The sequence below is a fragment of the Ailuropoda melanoleuca genome, chromosome X, assembly GCF_002007445.2.
Source record: "Ailuropoda melanoleuca isolate Jingjing chromosome X, ASM200744v2, whole genome shotgun sequence".
Lineage (NCBI taxonomy): Eukaryota > Metazoa > Chordata > Mammalia > Carnivora > Ursidae > Ailuropoda > Ailuropoda melanoleuca.
In genome coordinates this window covers 111,065,671-111,086,361 of record NC_048238.1, presented here as the reverse complement: position 1 = coordinate 111,086,361, position 20,691 = coordinate 111,065,671, and the positions used below count along the sequence as shown (strand labels likewise).

Below are 20,691 nucleotides of genomic sequence, written 5' to 3'. Positions count from 1 at the left end.
ACACTCTCATCAAGTCAGCCTTTGTATGAATGTATTACTGCCCATTGAGCCCCAGGGCTGCTGTGTTGGCGGGGGTGGGGGGCAAAGTGTGGGAAAGTGTTCAGCTTCCTGCATTGACCCAGCCTCTGACGTGGAAAAGAATAGGTCTCCATGCACAAGAGTGTACGAGTGCCAGCTGGGGGCCTGGGCCTGGGGATGGTGGGCAGGGGCTGGGGGAGCTTTTGGCTGGCTCGTGCTCGGGAGAGGTGACTAGCCCAAGACCCACTGTTTTGTCCCTCCCTCCTGGAGCTCGGAAGCTTCTAGTCTGAGCTGAAGAGGGAGCAAGCAAGGAGACTATAGTTTGCTTTGGGACCCCCCAAGGTGAGGCTGCCCTTTGCTACTAAAAGGGAATCTGAGTGAAGGGTGCCAGGTCCCCATGATGCATGTGCTTTGCAGGTGAACCCCAATAGCATTGCAGCCAAAGATGGCCGGATCCGCGAGGGAGACCGTATCATCCAGGTGAGTGGGGGAGGGGGCGGGCCTGGCCAAGGCCCCACTGCACTGGCTGCCCAGTGACCTCTCCTTAGCCAGTCCCAGCTCTCTCCTGCCAAGAGCCTCGCCTGATGGCCAGGCATCCTGCTGTGCCTGAAACCGGGGCTGGGTTTCCTCTCTCTCCAGTACAACTGCCCCGGGGGGCTCCCGTGTGCCTGTGGGATCTGCTGGCATCGAGGGCCTGTGCTGCTCTGGCACCTTGCCAGCCTCTCCCTCCATGCCCCAGACTTGAGCATGTGTCCTCTCCCTGGGTACCTTCCACTTCGTTTCTATCTGGTCAGAGCTCAAGAGCCTTTCCTAGCCCAGGGTACTCTGCTTGGAGCTCCCTACGAGGGGGTACCTGCACTTCCACCGGTGCAGGGCCCACTGCAGAGCCAGCCCTGGCATTCTTTTTGATGGTCCCTTGGCTTGTTACAGATAAATGGTGTGGACGTCCAGAACCGGGAGGAGGCGGTGGCCATTCTGAGCCAGGAGGAGAACACCAACATCTCCCTGCTAGTGGCCCGGCCTGAGAGCCAGGTATGTGTGCGCCCGGCAGGATATTCTGGGACCCCTGACATCGGGTTTTCTGTGGGAGCTGCTGGTTTGTGACAAGGTCACAACCTGGCACTGATGGAGGGTGGCTTAGTGTCTTTGGGGCCCATTTCCCCTTCAGACCTCTGATGGCCGAGTGTGCCAGGCCACCCTCTCTTTCGGGTTATTCAACTTCATTGAGACCAGGGGACTGGGTATGGGATCTAAAAGCCACTGGTGGGGTGGTGTCCAGGGCGGTCCTTAAAGCAGTGGGGACAGCACAGTTCTGTCTCCGCAGCTGGCAAAGCGGTGGAAAGACAGTGACCGGGATGACTTTCTGGATGACTTTGGCTCTGAGCACGAGGGGGACTTGCGTGCACGCAAGCTGAAATCCCCCCCTGCCCAGCAGGTAAGGAAGGAGGCAGGGCGGGCGGTAGGGAGGCCGGCAGGAGGCCAGGGCACTGGGGCATGTGGGAGATGGGCTGGACCCGAAGGCCCTTCTGCTCCCGACCCCGGCCGGCGGGACCCACACTGAGCGGGGCTCATCTTTCTGCCCCAGCTTGGCAACGAAGAGGAGAAAGGGGTCCCCGATGCAGGCACGGGCCTGAGCAACAGCCAGGAGCTGGACAGCGGGGTGGGCCGCACCGATGAGAGCACCCGCACCGAAGAGAGCTCCGAGCATGACCTGCTGGGGGATGAGCCTGCCAGTGCCGCCGACACACCCGGGGCCCTGCGCAAGAGCCGGGACCTCCACTTCAGCATGGACTCGCTGCTGGCAGAGGGGGCAGGGCTGGGGGGTGGCGACATCCCGGGCCTCACCGACGAGGAGTACGAGCGCTACCGGGAGCTGCTGGAGATCAAGGGCCACCTGGAGAACGGTAACCAGCTGGGCCTGCTCTTCCCCCGGGCCTCGGGCGGCAACGGCGCTCTGGATGTGAACCGCAACGAGAGCCTGGGCCACGAGATGGCCATGCTGGAGGAGGAGCTGCGGCACCTGGAGTTCAAGTGCCGCAACATCCTGCGGGCGCAGAAGATGCAGCAGCTGCGGGAGCGCTGCATGAAGGCCTGGCTGCTGGAGGACGAGACTCTCTACGACCTGGGGGCCGGTGAGCCCAAGAAGCACGAGCTGTCTGACATCTCCGAGCTGCCCGAGAAGTCGGACAAGGACAGCACCAGCGCCTACAACACGGGGGAGAGCTGCCGCAGCACCCCGCTGTTCGCCGAGCCCTTGCCAGAGAGCCCCCTGAGGCGGGCTGCTGCCGGCAACTCCAACTTGAACCGGACCCCTTCCGGCCCCACGGTCACCACCCACCCCAAGGCAGCTCCCCCGCAGGGGAGCCCCGCCAAGTTCCGATCTCTCTCCCGGGATCCCGAGGTGGGCAGGAGGCAGCACTCAGAGGAGCGTGTCCGCAGAGGCCCCAAGACGGGTGTGACCCTGGAGCGCGTGGGCCCGGAAGGCAGCCCGTATCTCTCTCGGCGCCACCGTGGCCAGGGCCAGGAGAGCGAGCATTACCACAGCTGTGTGCAGCTGGCCCCGCCGCGCGGCCTGGAGGAGCTGGGCCATGGCCCCCTGAGTTTGGCTGGTGGCCCTCGGGTGGGCGGGGCAGCGGTGGCCCCCGAAGCACCCCGCATGGAATGGAAGGTCAAGGTACGCAGTGATGGGACCCGGTACGTGGCCAAGCGGCCGGTGCGCGATCGCCTCCTGAAAGCCCGGGCCCTGAAGATCCGCGAGGAACGCAGCGGCATGACCACGGATGATGACGCGGTGAGCGAGATGAAGATGGGCCGCTACTGGAGCAAGGAGGAGCGGAAGCAGCACCTGATCCGGGCCCGGGAGCAGCGGAAGCGGCGTGAGTTCATGATGCAGAGCCGGCTGGAGTGCCTGAGGGAGCAGCAGAATGGCGACAGCAAGGCTGAGCTCAACATCATTGCTTTGAGCCACCGCAAAACCATGAAGAAGCGAAACAAGAAGATCCTGGACAACTGGATCACCATCCAGGAGATGCTGGCCCACGGCACTCGCTCTGCCGACGGCAAGCGGGTCTACAACCCTCTGCTCTCCGTCACCACCGTCTGAGCCCCGCTGTGCTCCGGGGTGGGCCCTCTGCCCCAGCCCAGTTCCAGTGAGCCTCCCAAGACCCTGTCCCCTGCTCGCCCTTAGAATCACTAGTGTGTGTCTGTAAGTGTGTGCACAGGACTTTGACCAGAGAGAAGCCCCCAAGGTGAAGGGACACTTCTCTCTGTCGGCTACTTCCTCCTCTCCAAGTACAGCTTTGTGCAGGCTGTGTGTGTGCAACACAGGCCCACGCACGTGTACGTGCACACACATGTGCACCCCTCCAGAGCTCTCAGCATGGGTCCTCGGGGACAGGAAAGTTGAACTGGAAAGGAGAGGCGAAGAAGACTGTCCTAAGCACAAGAGAACGCCTGGCTTTGAAGCTGAGCACAGCCTCGCCCCCTGCCGGGAGCCTTGGTTATTTGTAGACAAAGGCAACCCTGAGTTTTGTGGTTTTTCTCCCTTTCTGTGCTTGCCAATTGTTGTTTTTTTGTTTTGTGGACCTGCTCCGGGGGCTGGCAGCTCCTTTAGGCAGCCTGACAAAAGTGGAACCCCCACTGATGGCTGGGAAGGAGGTTGGGGGGGGGAGGAAGAGAGGGAGGGCTGGGGCAGGGGGAGGGGAAGGGTTGGGGAAGAAGGGGAGAATGGGAAGCAGCTTTCTCGGTGGTCTCCACTTTGAGGTGTGGGGATGGGGAGCCTCTGCTGTGGCTTGTGAGGGCCCCCCCGGGGGCCACTTCCTTCCCCGATGACCGAGGGAGAGCCAAGACATAAGCAGCAGTGGAAGACCTTGGTGGCAAGACCCACGCCGAGCTGAGGGAGAGGCCTGGACCCGAGAGAGCCCAGCCCGGCCAGCTGGGCTGACTGGGGAGAAGATGCTCTCACCCCACCCACTCTGCAAGTGTGGACCAGGCCCAGACCCCAGGGCCCTTCCAGCTCAGAGAGCCTCAGACTGGAGGCAGACAGGCTGCCCACCCCTGCCCCCCATCGGCATTGAGAGAATAAAGCAAGCTGCCTTTTTGAGGTGACCCTTGGCCTTTGTGTGCTCATTTTCATTGGGCTGGGAGGAGAGGTGTCAGTGTTGGTAGAGGTGGGAGGGCTGGGGTGGGCAAGGCATGGGTCAGTTGAAAGCTGCGCCTCTGTGCTTTCTCTGTCACTGAGTAACAGCCAGGTCTTCTGGAGTCCGTCTACACTGTGGGAGGAGGCAGGACAGTCACTGGAATTGTTTCAGAAGTGTGATGTCACAGGGGTGACGCCCAGAGGGAGGCCCTGCCACCAGTGCTAAGCCAGGCCTCTGCCATGTGCATGAGGCCAACGGCGGTCTAGGGGGAGCTTGAGAAGTGGGTTCCACCCTCCTCCACCCCCCAGCTCAGGAAGAGCCTTAGAGGAGGCACGGGGCTGGCAACTTCTGAAAGGCACAAACTGCCCTCCTTGTTTGGGGACTCCCACGGTGCCCAGCACGGAGATTGCCGAGTAAACGTCTTTTGGCCAGATGGATGAACATCTGGGTGGCCACAGAGGACCCTTCCACGTTCCCCAGAGGGGCAACCAAATGCTCAAGGTTCCATTCAGTGCAGCAACCTACAGGACATCTATCTGCTAAGTGCCGGGAACCACGCTGTGTGTGCGTGTGTGTGTGAGAGAAAGAGAGAGAGACTGGCTCCTGGGGTGGGCAGTACAGCGGTGAAGGAGCTCAGTCTCCTGACACACACAGGATGCTGCCAGCAGCTGAAGCGGGCAAGGATGCATTAAGATTCTATTGAGACGGCAGCATAGGCCTCTCATTAATTTCCCTAATTTGCTGAGAAATCCGAGCAAGTGTTCCCAGAAGCCAGCTGCTCTCCAGGGAAGGCTGGGGCCTGAGGGCTGGCTGCACCTGTAAGCTGGTGCCTGAGCAGCTGGGAGGGAAGGCCCAGCAAGTCACAAGGCAGGCCTGAACATCAGCGCTCCTGGGTGAGGAGCACATGGGAGTCCGAGGGGTTGCGGTGGTTCTGGAGCCGTCATCTTCCTCTGCCCTCCAAGGCCTCTGGAGGCCAGCACTGGGCACATCTCTTCCTTTAGAGGGGATACCGGGGCCGCAAGCGGGCCTTGTGGAGGATGGGGCTCCAAGGGCCCAGTCCCTGCTGCAGGAAACTGGGTGGAGGTCAGTTGGAGATCGAGACCAACTGTTGCCTGGGTGTCCCTCTCCGGTTGCTGGGGGGGCTCACTTGGTTGGTACTAGAGGCACTCCATTCTTGCCTTGGGGGAGAGGGGAGTGCTGGAGGCCTAGTGCTCTTGGGATGTGGGCCAAGACAGGCCCATAAACTGCAGTCCCTTGCCACGTAGAAGCCAACACTGGGACTCTGGGAGAGGTGGTACCAGGAGGGCTAGCAACCCTTAGCTACTGATTGCCCTGCAATAGTGAGTTCACATTTGGGTCCTATTGCCATTGAGCAGAATCAAGACCCACCGAGCGGGCAACAGCTGCCATTTTGTCCACCCTGCCTGCCCTGCACAGGCTGTTGGCAGAACATGGGGACCCATCTCCCTTCACTCCTTGGCAGTAAGGAGGAGTAGCAGGCGCCCCTTGAACTCCCACCATGGGTCTTTCTCCGAAATCCAGAAAGTCCACCCACCACTGCCAGTAGTCCTAGCCTGGTCCGATCATCAGGGGACTCAGCCCCAAGTCTGCTGTAGCCCTAGCCCTTGGGAGTAAGGAGCCAGCTTTTCCCCAGGGCCTCCCACTCCTGCCAGTCTCTCCATCCCAACCCATTTCCAGAGGACTGAGAGACAAGAACAGGGAGAGGCTGGTGTGCCCTTGCCTGGAAGAGGTCCCCAGGCAGTGCTGGGTCACAAGCCCGGCCCCCCTCTGCTGCAGAGCACTAGGTGTTCAGGGAAGAGGGGCAGAGAGAAGGTGCAAGGCCAAACCAGAAAAGGCTGGCAGCTGGCTCCTCAGAGATGGGGGGGCCCATGTCATCTTTCCAACGTCCTGTGCCTTCCACGTGTCCCACCCGACACCGCGAAGTGAGAACACACTGGGAGGCAACAGAGGAGGCGGGGTGTAGGGCGTGCAGTGACCACCCCTCGGCTGCCAGGCTTAGCGACAGCTAGGTCAGTGATCCAGGGGGACACGTCAGTGAGCTAGGGGGATGCACGGTGCTCTGCAGAACAGCAAGCGGAGTACACAAGGCACTCTGAAGGCAGCTGGGGCTGCATCTACATGTGTTGCGACTGCTGGACTTCAGGGAAGTTGGGAGCGGCCCGACCTTCTCTGGGTAGTTACCCTTCCAGCGGCAGGAGGTCAGAGGCCGTCTCCTGAGCAGGCCAGAGACGCCGCTTTGCCCGAGCAGCTGGGTGAGGGCAGGACAGAACGAGGCAGTCCTCTCTGCCAGAAGACAGAACGTGTGGGCTGGAAGGGCAACCCCACGCCCCACCCAAACCCGTGCAGGCAGCTGGGAGAGACAGAAGGCAGACAAAGGGGGCAGCAGGCAGCGAAGGCTGAACTGGGGGCCAAAGAAGGAGAGCCTGCGATGGCAGAGCGCGGAGCAAACACAAGAGGCTGGGGAGCTCCAGCCCTGACCCCACTCAGTACCCGCGTTGTCCAGGTGGATACGGGCGCCGGCTGCCCGGCTCTGCCTGTGTGTAGAAGGCAGGACAAGGCGAGTCAGGAGCCCATGTTTTGAATCCTGGTCATAGCCAGCAACTGTTTATTGAAAGTAGCAATAGCCCAGGGGTGCCACCTTCAGGCCTGGATGTGACTCTTGGCACTGAAGGCCAGGTAGTAGATCACTAGGCCAATGGCTGCGGCCAACACCTCGGTAGAGACCCAGGGCCCATTCCACGTGCCCTGCAAGAAAGGAGACCAAAGCCAGCTCAGGGGAGAGCCGGGTGAGGAGCCAGCCAGCCCCAGTCACTCTCCCTCCAGGGCACGAAGACACACAGCCCAATCCCATCCCTTAAAATGTGCGAGGCTTGGGGCGCCTGGGTGGCACAGCGGTTAAGCGTCTGCCTTCGGCTCAGGGCGTGATCCCGACGTTATGGGATCGAGCCCCACATCAGGCTCTTCCGCTATGAGCCTGCTTCTTCCTCTCCCACTCCCCCTGCTTGTGTTCCCTCTCTCGCTGGCTGTCTCTATCTCTGTCGAATAAATAAATAAAATCTTTAAAATAAAATAAAATAAAATAAAATGTGCGAGGCTTGCTGTGTGCTCCCTGCTTCCCGAGACTGGGCCAGCCTCTTCAGCCCACTCACCCGATGGTCCACACTGACTGTGAACAGCGGTGGGATGATGGAAATGTCCTCGTTATTTCTCTGAGCCTGCAAGGAAGATGCTGGGGTCAGGGGTGCTGCCAGGTGGGGTGGGGAGAGGTTGGACACGCAGGAACATTGGCCCGAGTCATGGAAAGAGGAGAACCAGGTAAGAGAGGAACATGGGAGGTGCAAGGACAGGTGTGGCGTGTGGTCCGGAAGGTCCCGACCCAGCCCCGTTCTGCTCTGCGAAAGCGAGGCCCCTACTGGCCTGGAGCTTCGGTGACAGGGGCTGCATGCTGGAGACGGCTGTGGAAGTGGGGGCTGCCCTCCCTCCTGGAGGCCTGGGCGGGGCTCCAGGTGACTGATCCTCACCTTTCTCAGGAGGCTGTAGGACTCCTCATCGAAGAATCTGACCTCGTAGGTACCTGCGTGGGCGCTCTTGTGGTCTAGGCTCCAGGATACCTGGGTTGGGGATGTTTGGCAGGGGCTGGGCGCGGTGGACACACCAAGACCTCCTGCTAGTGCTGACAATACTGCCACCAGCCGCCCGCGCCAGAGAACCTCAATCCTCCTCCACTGGGCCACCCCTAGGTCTTCAAAGTCATACCAGTGAACAGGTAGCTTCCCCTCAAAATGACAACTGCAGCATCCCTTACCTGATAACGCCCCACGTCCTGGCCCCGGGTGACAGGAAATTGTTTTCCACTGACATCAGCATAAAGAGCCATGTTCTGGGGGAGGGGACAAAGAGAGAGTCACCTTCTCCCCTCTCTGGTGATCAGCAGAAGCCCCACTGTGCTGCTCACAGCAGCATCCATGGCCTATGGGCAGGGAGTCTACCCACAGCTGGGGACTGCAGTGTGTCTCGCAGGGGGTACCATGTGAGAACCATGGAGGTAGCCTACCATAACCCAGGGCTGTGCCAGGAAGCCCACCCCCACTGATGTTGTTACTGCCTCTCTACATGGCTCCCCTGTGGGGGGGCACATCCCCCCTGTGGCCTAACCACAGCAAGCCTGTTAACTGTGAGCAGGATGACTGAAGTGTACTTGTTATTCCTCTGAGCCTGGAAGTGGGTGTTGGGGTCAGGGGGTGCACAATGAGCCACCTAAGGAGTGTTGTACCCAGACCAGAAAGGCCACCTCGGCAGACAGCAACCAGAAAAGGGATACAGGAGCCTGGGGGCTAACACCCTGCTGTTTCTCACTTCAGCATATGCTCTTATCAGGCACAGCAAGAAGTCTACCTACGTTTTCACGTTCTAGGCAGAGCAGACTAGAAACATATGCTTTAAACAGTCTGGCCTGGCTGTACCCTGACCTCTCCTATACCTGTAAGTCAACATCCTCATTCTCCCTGTCTGCATTAACTGCCAGTGAGGAACTGATGCCGCAGGTCCCAGGCTCACTGCTTGCCTCTTGCCCCAGCATGCTCCTGGCTGAACCCCCACTGCCTCACCTGGACCCTGTTCTTGCACGTCAGGGAGATCTCCACGATGAAAACAGTTTCAGTGGAAATGACGGCATCCGAGGTGGTGTAGTAGGAAGGGGTGATCTGGGGCTCCACGCAGGCCTCTGCTGTGGGGAGGAGGTAGACATATCTACGTAAAGCCCAACTTGTGTGTGCTGGGCTAGGGGGCAGAAGGGACCACCCAGACCCACTTCCCAGACCTTGTCAGCTGACACACAGGGCCCTTTGCAACCTATCAGAATGGATGCGGGAGACAGATCCAAATGCTTAGTCAGAAATGCAGCAGTAAGGGGGGGGTAGGGTGGGATGGCCTTGAAAGAAGGCTGGGGAGGTGGAGTGGACAGAAAGGCTTTGTAGTTGGAACCTAAATGTGAGAGCAAAAGAACAACAGAGGAGAGGGAGAGACAAAAAGTACTTGTGTGTGTTGGGGGGAGGGGCAGCAGCAGCTGGATGGATTCACCGCACAACAGGCACCTGTGCCTGGACCTGTGGACAGGGAAGCCATGCAATGATCTGGGGCTGCAGCCTTCCCTGGAGCACCCCGAAGCCTATGGGGCAGATGAACTTCAATTCAGAGCCATGCGTGGCCCTGGGCCGTTTACTGAAGGTATCCTCTGCAGACACCAAGCGTTGTGCTGCTTTTGATGTATGAGACTTGAGAATGAAGGGCTCTATAACTCCAGCCTCCGTTGATAGAAGGCCAAGACTGGACCCAGCATTGCTCAAGGGAAGGAAATGGGCACAGCTTGTCCCCCTCAACAGGGCCACCTGGAAAAGATGCTGCCTCAGCCACCTCCACACTGCTAGAGACCTAACTCCTACAGGTTATAGAAAGGGCACTGCCTAAATCAAAGGGCGCCAAGCAGATGCTACCAGTGGGAAAGTTCTCAGCCAGCTGCCGTCTGAATGTGTCCTGGCACAGCCATGCACTCAACTGAGACGGGGAAGCTCTGGATCTGGGCGGCAGGAGGAAGGTGCCTGGGAACATCACTGGGGGCTGGTTCTCAGGAGCCACGTCTGTGTCCCACTAAGCTTGGCCATTTTCCTACGGACCCTGTGGAGCACCAAAGGGTTTTACAGCCAGGTTTGTCCTTTCCAGACATCACTGGCTACACTGTGGGTAATTCCCAAGGGGCAGGTGAGGAGGGTGCTGGCAGGAAAGCCAGTTAGGCTGATGAAACACTCCAGGCACCAAAGGCTCTGACTTGAGCAGGGGGCAGGTAAAGTGTACGTGTAGAAGGCATCCTGGACCCTGTCTAAGCCCCCCAAGCTTAGCGCTGGTTCTGGCAAGAACCTCGTCCTAAACACACTTCTGGACTCCAGTCTGAGCTCAACCCTGCCACCAGGTGTTAAGAATCTCTCAAGAATGTTCACTGATCTGTGGCTCAGCTCTGCTGAAAAGCCCCTTAAGAATACACCAGGGCCTCAGGGAAAAAGCCAACAGTCAGGCCTGGCAACCAAGCCCTCCCCTCCCCAACCCCTTTTATCTTTTTTCCCCTCTTCTGCTGCTCCTGTCTAACTTCCCCAAGTTCATGGCCCCTCTGCCTGGCCCATCCCTGCTTCCTCTCTTCACTTACAGCTCCCTGCCTGGAGAAGCCTGGTCCCACCTCACCGGGCCAGGTGGCTCCTCTCCCACCAGCCTAGTTTCTCACTCCGATCGCCCTGCACTGCAGAGTTTTGCTCTTGTCCGACCCCCGCCCCCCGGAACTGGGAGCTCTGGAGGGGGGAGCAGGGAAGTGTCACTTTCCCTGCTGGAGCTGGGAAGCGGGCGCATGGGCAGACTCTGGGACTCTTCCTCGAGGCAGCAAACGAAGGAAAGCTTTGGCTGTTTCTTCCAGCAGCCTGGCTGCTGGGTAAACGTGTGCGGTGCAAGAGCGCGTGGTGGCCTCGGTCGCCGCGCCCCGAGGCCACCTGCCTCTCAGAGGAAGAAGGCCCAGAACCCCTGCTTCGCCCGCACCCCTCCTCCCCCCACGCACCACCAGTCGTGGGAGAGAGGCTCGCCAGAAAGGAGCTCCGGCCAGGCCGCTACCTGAGCAGCAGGAGAGGCTGGACAGCAGGAGTAGCGCCAGGGCGCCGAGAGATGCCAGCGCCGCCATTGCCTCTTCTCTGCCGAGGGAAAAAGAGAGCGACTCCCCTGAACACGAGGGGCAGACGAGGAAGCGCGACGCGTAAGCAGCGGTGGCAGCCAATCAGGCGCCGGCGGGCCGGGCGGGCCTGTGACGTCGCTGGCGGCACTGACGTGTCCCCTCCCCAGACCAGAGGCCCAGGTGGCCGCCCCATCAAGATGGCGACGGCGGCGGCGGTGGCGGCGCTCTCCGCGCCGGAAAGGGGCGCGGCAACCGGCACGGGCGTGCGCGTGCGCACTGCTGGGTCCGTGCCCACTTCTTCACTTCGCACTCTAACTCTCGCGAGAGCGGTGTCTGCGTATCTGGACGTGCGGCTGCTGTCACTTTCCGTCATGGCGCTGAAGGTGGCAGCGGTCGTCGGCGGCGCTGCGAAGGCGGCGCTCAGACCGGCCCTCCTCTGCCGTCCTTGGGAGGTGAGAAGGGGCAGCGGGCCGTGGGGACAGCCGCAGCGCTTGCTGGGCGGATCCGGAGACCGCTGGGTTGCGGAGCGTCTTGGAGCCCGATTGGCTGTGGGCCCCGTGAGGGGCGGGGAGAGGACTATGCGCTGGAGTTGATTGGCTGTCTCCTCTGTCAGTGAGAGGCTTGGGTAAAATTGGTCCTTGCCCGGCTTCCCCAGGCAGGGGTCTGCATTTCGGGCGGGCGGGGGGAGCTCCGGACAGGCGGGGAGAGTGGGTAGCAGCGGGCCGAGTGTCACCTCCCTGGTGTCATTGTGGGAGCCTTCCCGAGGCGGTCACGTGCCCCGGCCCGCCTCGTTCTTGCCGCCTTAGGAATCCGGTTCCCAGCCCCCTTTCGTCCTCGGGTTTTTCTATTGCGGACCAATTTGTCACTTGTCCCAGTGGAGTTGGAGAACCAGACTTCGCCAGCACACCCGAAACCACACGCCACCCCCGGACATTTTTATAGGCCCGGATGCCTTTTCCCTGCAGCCTTCTGGAATGGGAGGGAGCTAGATTTTCTGAGACTGGTGAGGTGGAACGCCGTGGGGGGCTTTGCTTCCTCAGTTCTCCGTTTAGGATCTTGGTTATTCAGGTCTCATTCCTCTTTCTTTACATACTTAAGCGAGGATAATTTAGTCCCAGGGTGGATCGGAAGCCATCCGAAGCATCAGAGAGCTGGGACTGGCTCTAGGGGTCAAGAGGTATGACCTCCAGGCCTGGCTCCCCCCACTGACCCACAGTATGGCCACCCTCCCGTCTCTGGGCTCCAGTTTCCCCTCTGTCTCAAAGGATCTAGCCAACCCTGACCTTCCAGAATCCTGTGACTTTGCTGACACTCCTTGTGGACGCTTCTGATAGGCTTCTGCCCTCTGACCCCTCAGGAAGGCTACCCTGTGACAGCTTATGCTTTATGAAATTCTGATTTCTCCTAACTTGCTGATGAGGGGCTTTCCAGAGGTCCTGACAGCTAGGCTCCCATGGGGTCTTGGTCTCTGTCTCCTTCCTGACTTCCTCCTCTGTGTGTGTTTCTGTCCATGTTGGGCGGGTGGTGGGGGCAGGGGACAGTTGGTAGCCGGGCAGTACCTTGCCCTGAGACTGGTTGTCCTGGGTATGGGAAGCTTTAGAGATGAACCCCAGGTGTTCGGTCCCACCAATTGGGGTCTTATGGGAAAACATGCAGCCACCTTTGGCACTTGATCTAACAGAACATGCTGAAGAAAGAAGCCTCACTAAGATTTGGAGTGTGGGAATCCTTTGGCAGGAACACATACCACCCTGGACTCCTTTCTGTGGCACTATCAAAGGATGACTGACAGTCTACCCTCCTGCTTAATGAATGAGCAGTAGGCCTGTGCATGTATCCTGTCCTGCCTTAAACTGGGCTTCTTTGATGGGTGGCTTCACAGGGCAGCGTAGGTGTGAGGCAGAACTTTGTGACCCCCTGAAGGAAGAACGTGCCTGTATCCGTCCAGAGCAAGATAGGGAAGTCAGTCTATCTTGAGAGCTCTCTTGGTCTTTGACTAAAGCCTGAAGAAACCTCTAGCATAGGGACCAGATGAAGGAGAGGTTTAGCTCAGGTGGTGATGTGATCCAAGGGGTGGGGTGGGGTGGTTGCCTAGATACAGAGCTAGGTGCAGATGGAGGCTCACCACCGTGGCCGGGTTACTTGCCTAGTGCCCGTGGACTCCCAGGAGGAATTACTGCTGGGAGCCGCAGGGGTCTACCCAGTGCTGAACACTGGCCTAAGGAGCTGGTGGGGTGAAGGGGTGGGTATGCCCTGCTGGGGACCAAATGGCTTGCTGCATCCTCCCAGCAGCCACATAAAGTGGGCATTTCTAGTCCATGGGTTTCAGGTGAGGACAGGCAGCTCAGCAAGGTTAAGCTGTTTGCTACCAAAAATAGCGGATGGTGGGTTTGGACTGAGGCCTCCCTGGCCCCCAAACCCACCATCCCTTCCTCCATTTTCTGATGTGCTCATTAATTCGGGAAGTGTTTCTTGTGTCCAAGCTCTGGACCAGGCATTCTGTTAAGTCTTGGGAGGACAGTAAGGAGCTGGGCAGACATGACTTCCGCTCTCAGGAGTTTAGGGGTTGGGGAGGGAGCGAGGCAATTGCTAGGGACAGCCTAGGGAGATTGTGGTTGGTGGGGGAGGGAGTAGGTAGGGCTTTGGGCGCCCAGGGGGACCTATAGTTCTGCAGCCTTAGGCATCAGGGAAGGCTTCCTAGAAGAAGGGCAGTGGAAGCCTCCTTCCACAAGTTGTATCAAGAGCCTACAAATAAGATGAATCCAGATACCGACAAGTGCCGGGAAGAAAAATAGGAAAGCCACAAGTGTGTCTGTCGCTGCAGATCCAGGGGCCACATGGATGAGCTAACAGCTGCAGCCTTTTGTCCTAGTCATCACCCCTCTCCCGGCCCCTGGCTTGGGCGGGTGACCAGCACACCAGTGTTGCCAGAGCTTGTGCAGTTGGGTGCCTTGTGAATACCAGTCGGGGAGACCCCAAGGGGTGGTCTGTCTCTGTCTGAGCTTTCTAGACTTCTAGCAGGAAGGCATGGCTCTTTGCAAAATGGCCACGGTGACTATGCTATTGGATGGAACACTCTGCTGCTGTCCCAGTAGGCAGGTGGCAGGGCATCTCCAAATGACAAGAAGGACCTTGGCTCTGTCCCTTCCTCTTTGGATTGAGGGACACCTGGGTGTGTTCCCAGGTGGGGTATAGCAGGGAGGACCCGTAACCCCCCTGCAGTGGGGCCTGGGACACAGGCTCCTACCTCCAGGATAATGTGGGGACTCCAGATGGATCACTTCTCAACACCTGTCCCCTTTGGCTCGGGTGGCTTTTACTCTGGAGCTGTCAGACATGGCTTTTGTGTGGCCAAACGTGGCTGTTTCTGAGTCAGGAGGTTGGGGACATTCATCTTCCATGTAGGCCACAAAGCAGTTTTGCAGTTTTTTATGAATGCCTTCTAAGAGGTTGGTGTCATTCTCGTAAGAATGGTTGGGTTTTCCGTGCTATGTTTGCTTTGGACTCGTGATTCTGAAGGGCCATTCCCTGGAATGCCAATGGTGATTGTCTCTGGGTGGACAGGGGGCTGGGTGCTGTCTTTCTCTCCCGATCTCCGTGTTAGGACTATATGCTGCTTTTGCAATAAGGAAAAAAAGATCTCAAAAATGATAAAATGATTGTCGTGATGGCCCTGTGGTTTGTTATAATGGTTTCCCTATCGTGCCATGTTTACTGTGCCAATGTTTCTGTGTTATAGACAGCAAACATCATTGAGCAGGAGTAATTGGCTGGAAAAGAATCAAAGGACAAAGGAGGGGGAGGGAGACAGACATTTCTTCAACCACTGACTGTGGAGTTGAAGGAAGCATAAAGGGTTGCGGCGACCCTCCATGGTGCTTTGCCTGGCTGGTCCTTGGGAAATGGAGGCTCTGGAGCCATTTGTGTGGGCGTGTACTGTGTGCTGTTCACCAGATGCTGGTACATGGTGAAGGTGAGGGGATGACACGTGGGACCTGTCTGGGTATGGTGGGGATGGTCTCTCTTCCCTGCCAAGACTTCAGCTGGTCTTCGCCAAATTGACTTTCTGGGCTGGACAACTGCTGGCATCTGGGTTCTCTTTGCCAGGTTCTCGGTGCCCACGAGGCCCCCCGGAGGAGCGTCTCAGTAAGTGCCTGCCAGATCGTTGTGTGATGTGTCCGTGTGTGCTTGCATGGATGTATACTTGTGTTTACGCATGTTTGCCCCGTCTGTGCATGTGTAGTGTGTACGTGTGGGTGTGTGTGTGTATAGAGGCGTGTGTGTGTGTGCATATGCGTATGTGTGTGTGTTGTGGCTTTGTTCCCTGGCCCTCTGTGGCCTTCCCTCTGAGGCATGATCTCCAGAGGGAGCCCGCCCCTCCTCCCTACCCAAACTGTATACACAGTCCCCCCAGGGAAAGGCCCCGTTCCCTGGGCACAACCTTCTTCCTCCAACCTTGGCTGATTGGTGTCTTCTTCCCTCCTGTTCCCCCTCTAGCAACAGACAATTGTGAGTATTCTCATCTGCCTGTTAAGTTTTGGGGCTTTTAGTTGCTTTGGGATTGACCCAAGTCCAGGCGGGGGTGGGGACTGCTTCTGCTGGTGTCCTGAACAGGGGGCCCCCATGATCAGCCCTGTCTGGGGTGGGACTGGGCGCTGGGGTCAGATACTCCGAGCTGATTGCCTCATGATTGCCTGGCCCACCGGGCCAACTTTCACCCTCCCCTCCTTCTAGCCTCCATCGGCTAAGTATGGTGGGCGGCACACGGTGACCATGATCCCGGGGGATGGCATCGGGCCAGAGCTCATGTTGCATGTCAAGTCTGTGTTCAGGTACACAGCCCCTGGGCCCACCTCCTGTACCCCTAGGGGAGGTTGTACCCCAGGCCCACCCGGGATTGGGGTGGCTTAAGAACTGTGCCAAGAGGGGGGCGCCTGGGTGGGTCAGTTGTTAAGTGTCTGCCTTTGGCTCGGGGCGTGATCCCAGGGTCCTGGGATTGAGCCCTGCGTCGGGCTCCCTGCTCAGTGGGGAGTCTGCTTCTTCCTCTCCCACTCCCCCTGCTTTTGTTCCCTCTCTCACTGGCTGTCTCGCTCTCTGTCAAATAAGTAAAATAAAATCTTTAAAAAAAAAAAAAAGAACTGTGCCAAGAGGGGTCATAAGCCCAGAAGCCCACTGGCTGGGGTTTTTGCCTTAGCACCCAGTGAGACAGTGGCAGGATGGCTGTAAGCCCAGGCTTTTTGTCCTAGTGCCTATGATCCTGCCAGGCTGGCCTGGGTATGGGGAAGGTGCTGCCAGTCCTGCTAAGTGCTGTAGAGTTCAAGTATCTCCTCTCAGCCACAGTCAGGTCAGGGTGGGCAGCAGTGGTGGAGAGGCCTCTGCATCCAGTGGTCCAGGAAGGCTTCCTAGAGGAGGCATGGGGGGTGCTCGGGGCCAGCCACCTTGACCCAGTTCCGCCCCAGGCACGCGTGTGTGCCGGTGGACTTTGAAGAGGTGCATGTGAGCTCCAATGCTGATGAAGAGGACATCCGCAACGCCATCATGGCCATCCGTCGGAACCGTGTGGCCCTGAAGGGTGAGTTCGGGGGGCCAGTATGGGACACCATGCACGATTCCTTTCATTGCCAAGCTGATACTTGTCCCTGGGGCTGCCCAACTCTGACTTCAGGGCTTTTCTGGCTAGGGAGGACCCTTGTGCTTGGAGAGTGAACAGAAGCTTCTGGGGTCCTGTCCGTGCTGCGATTCTGAGATCTTGGTGGCAATAGGCTGCGTGGGAGCCTGTACAGTAAAGGGCTTCCTTCCACCCCCTTCTTTCCTGGGGCAGCCCTCTCTGCTGGGTCAGCTTTGACCCTCAGAACCTTTTTCACAAACCAGATGTCACAGAGATGCAGTTTTAGCCCTTGGCCTGCTGCCTTGGCTCTAGCCAGCACAGCTGTGGGTGTCACAGACAGGAATTCTAGCCCTTCCTGTGTTTGCCTTGATTTGGTACACGTCCTTAAACTCTTTGTATTACTCATTTTGTAAATTAGAGCCCATCACCTGCTCTGTGTGAGCAAAGCTGAACCCGGCTAGAGCCCCAGGCCCTGGCAGTCAAGAGGAGGGGCTGATGTGGCAACTGCATGGTGCCTAAGACACTGGGTGAAGGCAGTGTAGGCAGGGTGTGACTCGGAGGGGGCGGTGGCCCCAGTGGGCCCTGAGAAAAGCCTGCTCTACTTGGCACCCTCTGACGGACTGCCTTTTCCCGGCGACTGCTGGCCCCCTGCTGCTCCTGTTCTTTTTGCCCTGGGTCCATCCCAGGCCAAGCGATAGTCTTTTCCAGGCAGCCCCCACCTGCCCCTGAGCCCGGGCTCATGTGGCACCTCAACGCGGGGCCTAACAGTGACGCTGGCCAAGGTCACATTGCTGGCGCCAGCCTGGCTAGCCAGCCTGTTAGTAAGCAGGAGTGGTCACTTTCTATCCAGCCAGACCCTGATCTTGCCATTTCCTGCCCAGGGTCTGGCAAGATCTCTTGGCTAGCGGCCAACCCTTGTTCATTCATTTGTTCATTCAGTCGGTCAGTCAGCATCAAGTGCCTGCTACAGGCCAGGTGCTGTTCTAGGTTCTCGGAAGCCATCAGTGAACCAAACACGTGCCTTCCTAGGGCTTACAGTGGGAGTGACGCCCGGGCATTCTGTGAGGTCTTTCTGCTGTTGAAAGCCGTCTTCTCCCCAGGTTGGAGCTGCCTTTGGCACGCATTCCCTTGCTCAGGAAGTGGAATATGGTGGCATGGCGTGGCTGAGCCTGGGGGCCCCCTCTCTAGCCTATCTTCTTTCTGTCTTGCAGGCAACATCGAAACAAACCATAATCTGCCACCGTCCCACAAATCCCGAAATAACATCCTTCGGTGAGAACCCGGTACACAGGGTCGGGACTCAGTACAGGTGGAGTGTGCCAGCAGACAGTTGTGGCATTGGCCGGCTTCTCTTCTCTTTGTGTCCCCAGCACCAGCCTGGACCTCTATGCCAATGTCATCCACTGTAAGAGCCTGCCAGGAGTGGTGACCCGGCACAGGGACATAGATATCCTCATTGTCCGGGAAAACACAGAGGGCGAGTACAGCAGCTTAGAACATGAGGTGGGTGAGACCCGGACTGTCCCCTTATCCCCTTGGGTCGTGAGGACTGGGGACGAGCCCGGCCAGGGTCTACAGTAAGGAAGGCCAGACTGAAAGAGAAACCTGTGCCAGAGGGTCTCTTCTCCCCGCCCCTGTCCAGAGCGTGGCTGGAGTGGTGGAGAGCCTGAAGATCATCACCAAGGCCAAGTCCCTGCGCATTGCTGAATATGCCTTCAAACTGGCCCAGGAGAGCGGGCGCAAGAAAGTGACAGCTGTGCACAAGGCCAACATCATGTACGCCCCACCCCTGCAGTGCTCTTGCCCGTTCTGCAAGCAGTTGTGAAACAGCTGAATTGAACACCCTCCTTGGGCCTGCTCTCAGGGACTTGCGGCCCAGAACCCCGGCCATCCAGCAAGGGGCCATGCTCAGGGGTGTGCCCTCTTGCCAGGTGTGGGTTTACCACAGTGCACACTTTGGGGAGGGAGAGTGGGATTATGCTTGTCTTACAGACAGGGGACAGGTTAGAGGTTAGAACCTAGCTGCTGTGGCCATCTGCACGCCCCATTCCTCCAGCTGACTATTACAATGGCCAAGCTGGTGTCTTATGCTTCCTCCTAGGAAACTGGGCGATGGGCTCTTCCTCCAGTGCTGCAAGGAGGTGGCAGCCCGCTATCCCCAGATCACCTTTGAGAGTATGATCGTGGACAACACCACCATGCAGGTAGCTGGCCTGCTGGGCTCCCCGGCCGCCCGCCTCGGCACTGCGGGCTGCCCGTGCTCAGCTCCTGTCTGTCTCCTTGTCCTGCAGCTGGTGTCCCGGCCCCAGCAGTTCGATGTCATGGTGATGCCCAATCTCTATGGTAACATTGTCAACAATGTCTGCGCAGGACTGGTCGGGGGCCCTGGCCTCGTGGCTGGGGCCAACTATGGCCACGTGTACGCTGTGTTTGAGACGGTGAGTGGCACCAGTGGCCCGTTTGTGCTCTATAGCTCATGTATCATCCAGTTCACTGAAAGTGTAACGATTCAGTGGTTTTGGATTATTCAGAGTTGTGCGGCCATATCTCATCCCAGAATGTTGTCATCCCCCCAAGAACAAAATCCCGTACTTGTTAGTTGTCACTGCCATGCCCCTCCTCCCAGCCCCTGGCCACCACTCACCTGCTTTCTGTCCCTGTGGTTGGCCTCTTCTGGCCATCTTCTATAAATGGAGGTTTTGTTTTTTTTTTTTTTTTAGATTGACTTATTTATTTTAACGCAAGCACACACTTGGGGGGGGGCAGAGGGAGTGGGGAAGCAGACTCCACGCTGAGCATGGAGCCTGATGTGGGGCTGCAGCTCACGACCCTGAGATCCTGACCTGAGTCAAAATCAAGAGTCAGACGCTTAACGGACTGAGCCACCTGGGTGTCCCTACGAGTGGAGTCTCACACCATGTGGGCTTTTATGACTAGCTTCTTTCCCTTGGCGTAGTTGTTTTTGTTTGTTTGTTTTAACTCTAGTGTGGTATTTTTAAGGCTCATCCACACTGTAGCCCGGCTCAGAGCTTTGTTCCTTTTTATGGCTGAATAATATTTCATCGTATGGAGAGACCACATTTCGTTGATCTCTTGGTTTCCATTTTTAAGTCTGTTTTTTTAAAAAGTGAGGCAAAATTTACACACCAGTGAAACCACTTAAAATGAGCAATTTAGGGGTATTAAGTGCACGCACAGTATTGTGTAAGTGTCACCTCTGTCTGGTTCCAGAACATTTCTGGCACCCTGAAAGGGGACCCCGGCCACATTAGCAAGCACTCCCTACCCCCGTCCCTGGCACCCACTGATCTGCTTTCTGTCTCTGTGGATTTGCCCGTTCTGAATGCTTCACACCAGTGGAATCATATACCCTGCATTCTTACCTTCACCACCCCCTTCCTTCGTCGTGCCTCTTCTAGGCTACAAGGAACACGGGCAAGAGTATCGCCAACAAGAACATTGCCAACCCCACAGCCACGCTGCTGGCAAGTTGCATGATGCTCGACCACCTCAAGTAAGCAACTTCTTGATGCCCAGCTGTCGCCCCCGGCCAGCTCCCCGGCCCGAGGGGCCTGAGAGCTGCTCTCCCTCCTTAGGCTCCATTCCTATGCCACCTCCATCCGCAAGGCCGTGTTGGCGTCCATGGACAACGAAAACGTGAGGCTCCTCTGCTCCCCTCCCCTCCCCTGCCTTCTGCCCAACCCCCTCCCCCAGTAGGGGTTGAGCTGCTGTGCCACCTGAGGGGCTGGAGGTGGTGACCTGGCTCTTCCTGCCACCCCCGAGGGGAGGGTGGGACCCGGGTGGGTAGGGCTTTCTGGGCCTTAGCTGTGACCACTGCCCTCCTGCCGGCACTTCCAGCCCCTGCAAGCCGTGGGAGATCATGGGCAGCCCCGGGCCACCTGCAGGGTAGGGGCCAGGTGGCGGCGGGCCCCTGGCGTGTGCTCAGGTCTGCTCGTCCCCTGCAGATGCACACCCCAGACATCGGGGGCCAAGGTACGACGTCGGAAGCCATCCAGGACATCATCCGCCACATCCGCATCATCAATGGCCGCGCAGTGGAGGCCTAGGCCGTCCCGGGACCGCCTCAATGCACTCCCCCTTCCCGTTCCCAGTGCACCAGCGGGTTTGGTGGGCGGCCCCAGAATAAATCAGCTTCTGCCCCAGATCTCAGCAGATGTGCTGCCGTCACTCCAGGATGC

The 20,691-nt window shown here is 58.3% G+C and overlaps 3 protein-coding genes across 8 annotated transcripts in view; 2 read left to right on the top strand and 1 right to left on the bottom strand.

Annotated features, from left to right (window-relative positions):
* Window positions 1-4,125, top strand: part of PDZD4 (PDZ domain containing 4) — a 29,644-nt gene extending 25,519 nt beyond the window's left edge. For all 4 annotated transcript variants that reach the window (XM_019809522.2, XM_011236742.3, XM_011236741.3 and 1 more), the window contains 4 exons: window positions 436-498; window positions 949-1,050; window positions 1,343-1,453; window positions 1,604-4,125. In XM_019809522.2, coding sequence (XP_019665081.2) covers window positions 436-498; window positions 949-1,050; window positions 1,343-1,453; window positions 1,604-3,121 — 1,794 coding nt within the window. In that variant the 3' untranslated portion in view covers window positions 3,122-4,125. The remainder of the gene's footprint in view (window positions 1-435; window positions 499-948; window positions 1,051-1,342; window positions 1,454-1,603) is intronic.
* Window positions 4,126-6,753: 2,628 nt separating this feature from the next.
* On the bottom strand, window positions 6,754-10,979 carry SSR4 (signal sequence receptor subunit 4). Of its 2 annotated transcripts, none has more exons than XM_002928819.4 (6): window positions 10,827-10,979; window positions 8,786-8,904; window positions 7,984-8,058; window positions 7,700-7,789; window positions 7,328-7,393; window positions 6,754-6,923 (listed from the first exon to the last, which is right to left on the bottom strand). In XM_002928819.4, the coding sequence occupies exons 1-6, from the start codon at window positions 10,891-10,893 to the stop codon at window positions 6,819-6,821; spliced, it is 522 nt and encodes a 173-aa protein (XP_002928865.1). In that variant the 5' UTR covers window positions 10,894-10,979; the 3' UTR covers window positions 6,754-6,818. The 2 variants fall into 2 exon arrangements, with proteins under 2 accessions (XP_002928865.1, XP_011235045.1); XM_011236743.3 differs by having other exon boundaries at window positions 8,786-8,901; window positions 10,827-10,976.
* Window positions 10,980-11,180: 201 nt separating this feature from the next.
* IDH3G (isocitrate dehydrogenase (NAD(+)) 3 non-catalytic subunit gamma) lies at window positions 11,181-20,657 on the top strand. 2 transcript variants are annotated; one of them, XM_019809518.2, is made up of 14 exons: window positions 11,206-11,336; window positions 14,624-14,857; window positions 14,992-15,030; window positions 15,382-15,393; window positions 15,619-15,716; window positions 16,344-16,456; window positions 17,704-17,764; window positions 17,863-17,995; window positions 18,135-18,268; window positions 18,594-18,696; window positions 18,784-18,930; window positions 19,912-20,006; window positions 20,089-20,149; window positions 20,458-20,657. In XM_019809518.2, exons 2-14 carry the CDS (start codon window positions 14,849-14,851, stop codon window positions 20,557-20,559), a joined length of 1,107 nt encoding a protein of 368 aa, XP_019665077.1. In that variant the 5' UTR covers window positions 11,206-11,336; window positions 14,624-14,848; the 3' UTR covers window positions 20,560-20,657. The 2 variants fall into 2 exon arrangements, with proteins under 2 accessions (XP_002928863.1, XP_019665077.1); XM_002928817.4 differs by lacking the exon at window positions 14,624-14,857 and having other exon boundaries at window positions 11,181-11,336.
* The last annotated feature ends 34 nt before the right edge of the window (window positions 20,658-20,691 follow it).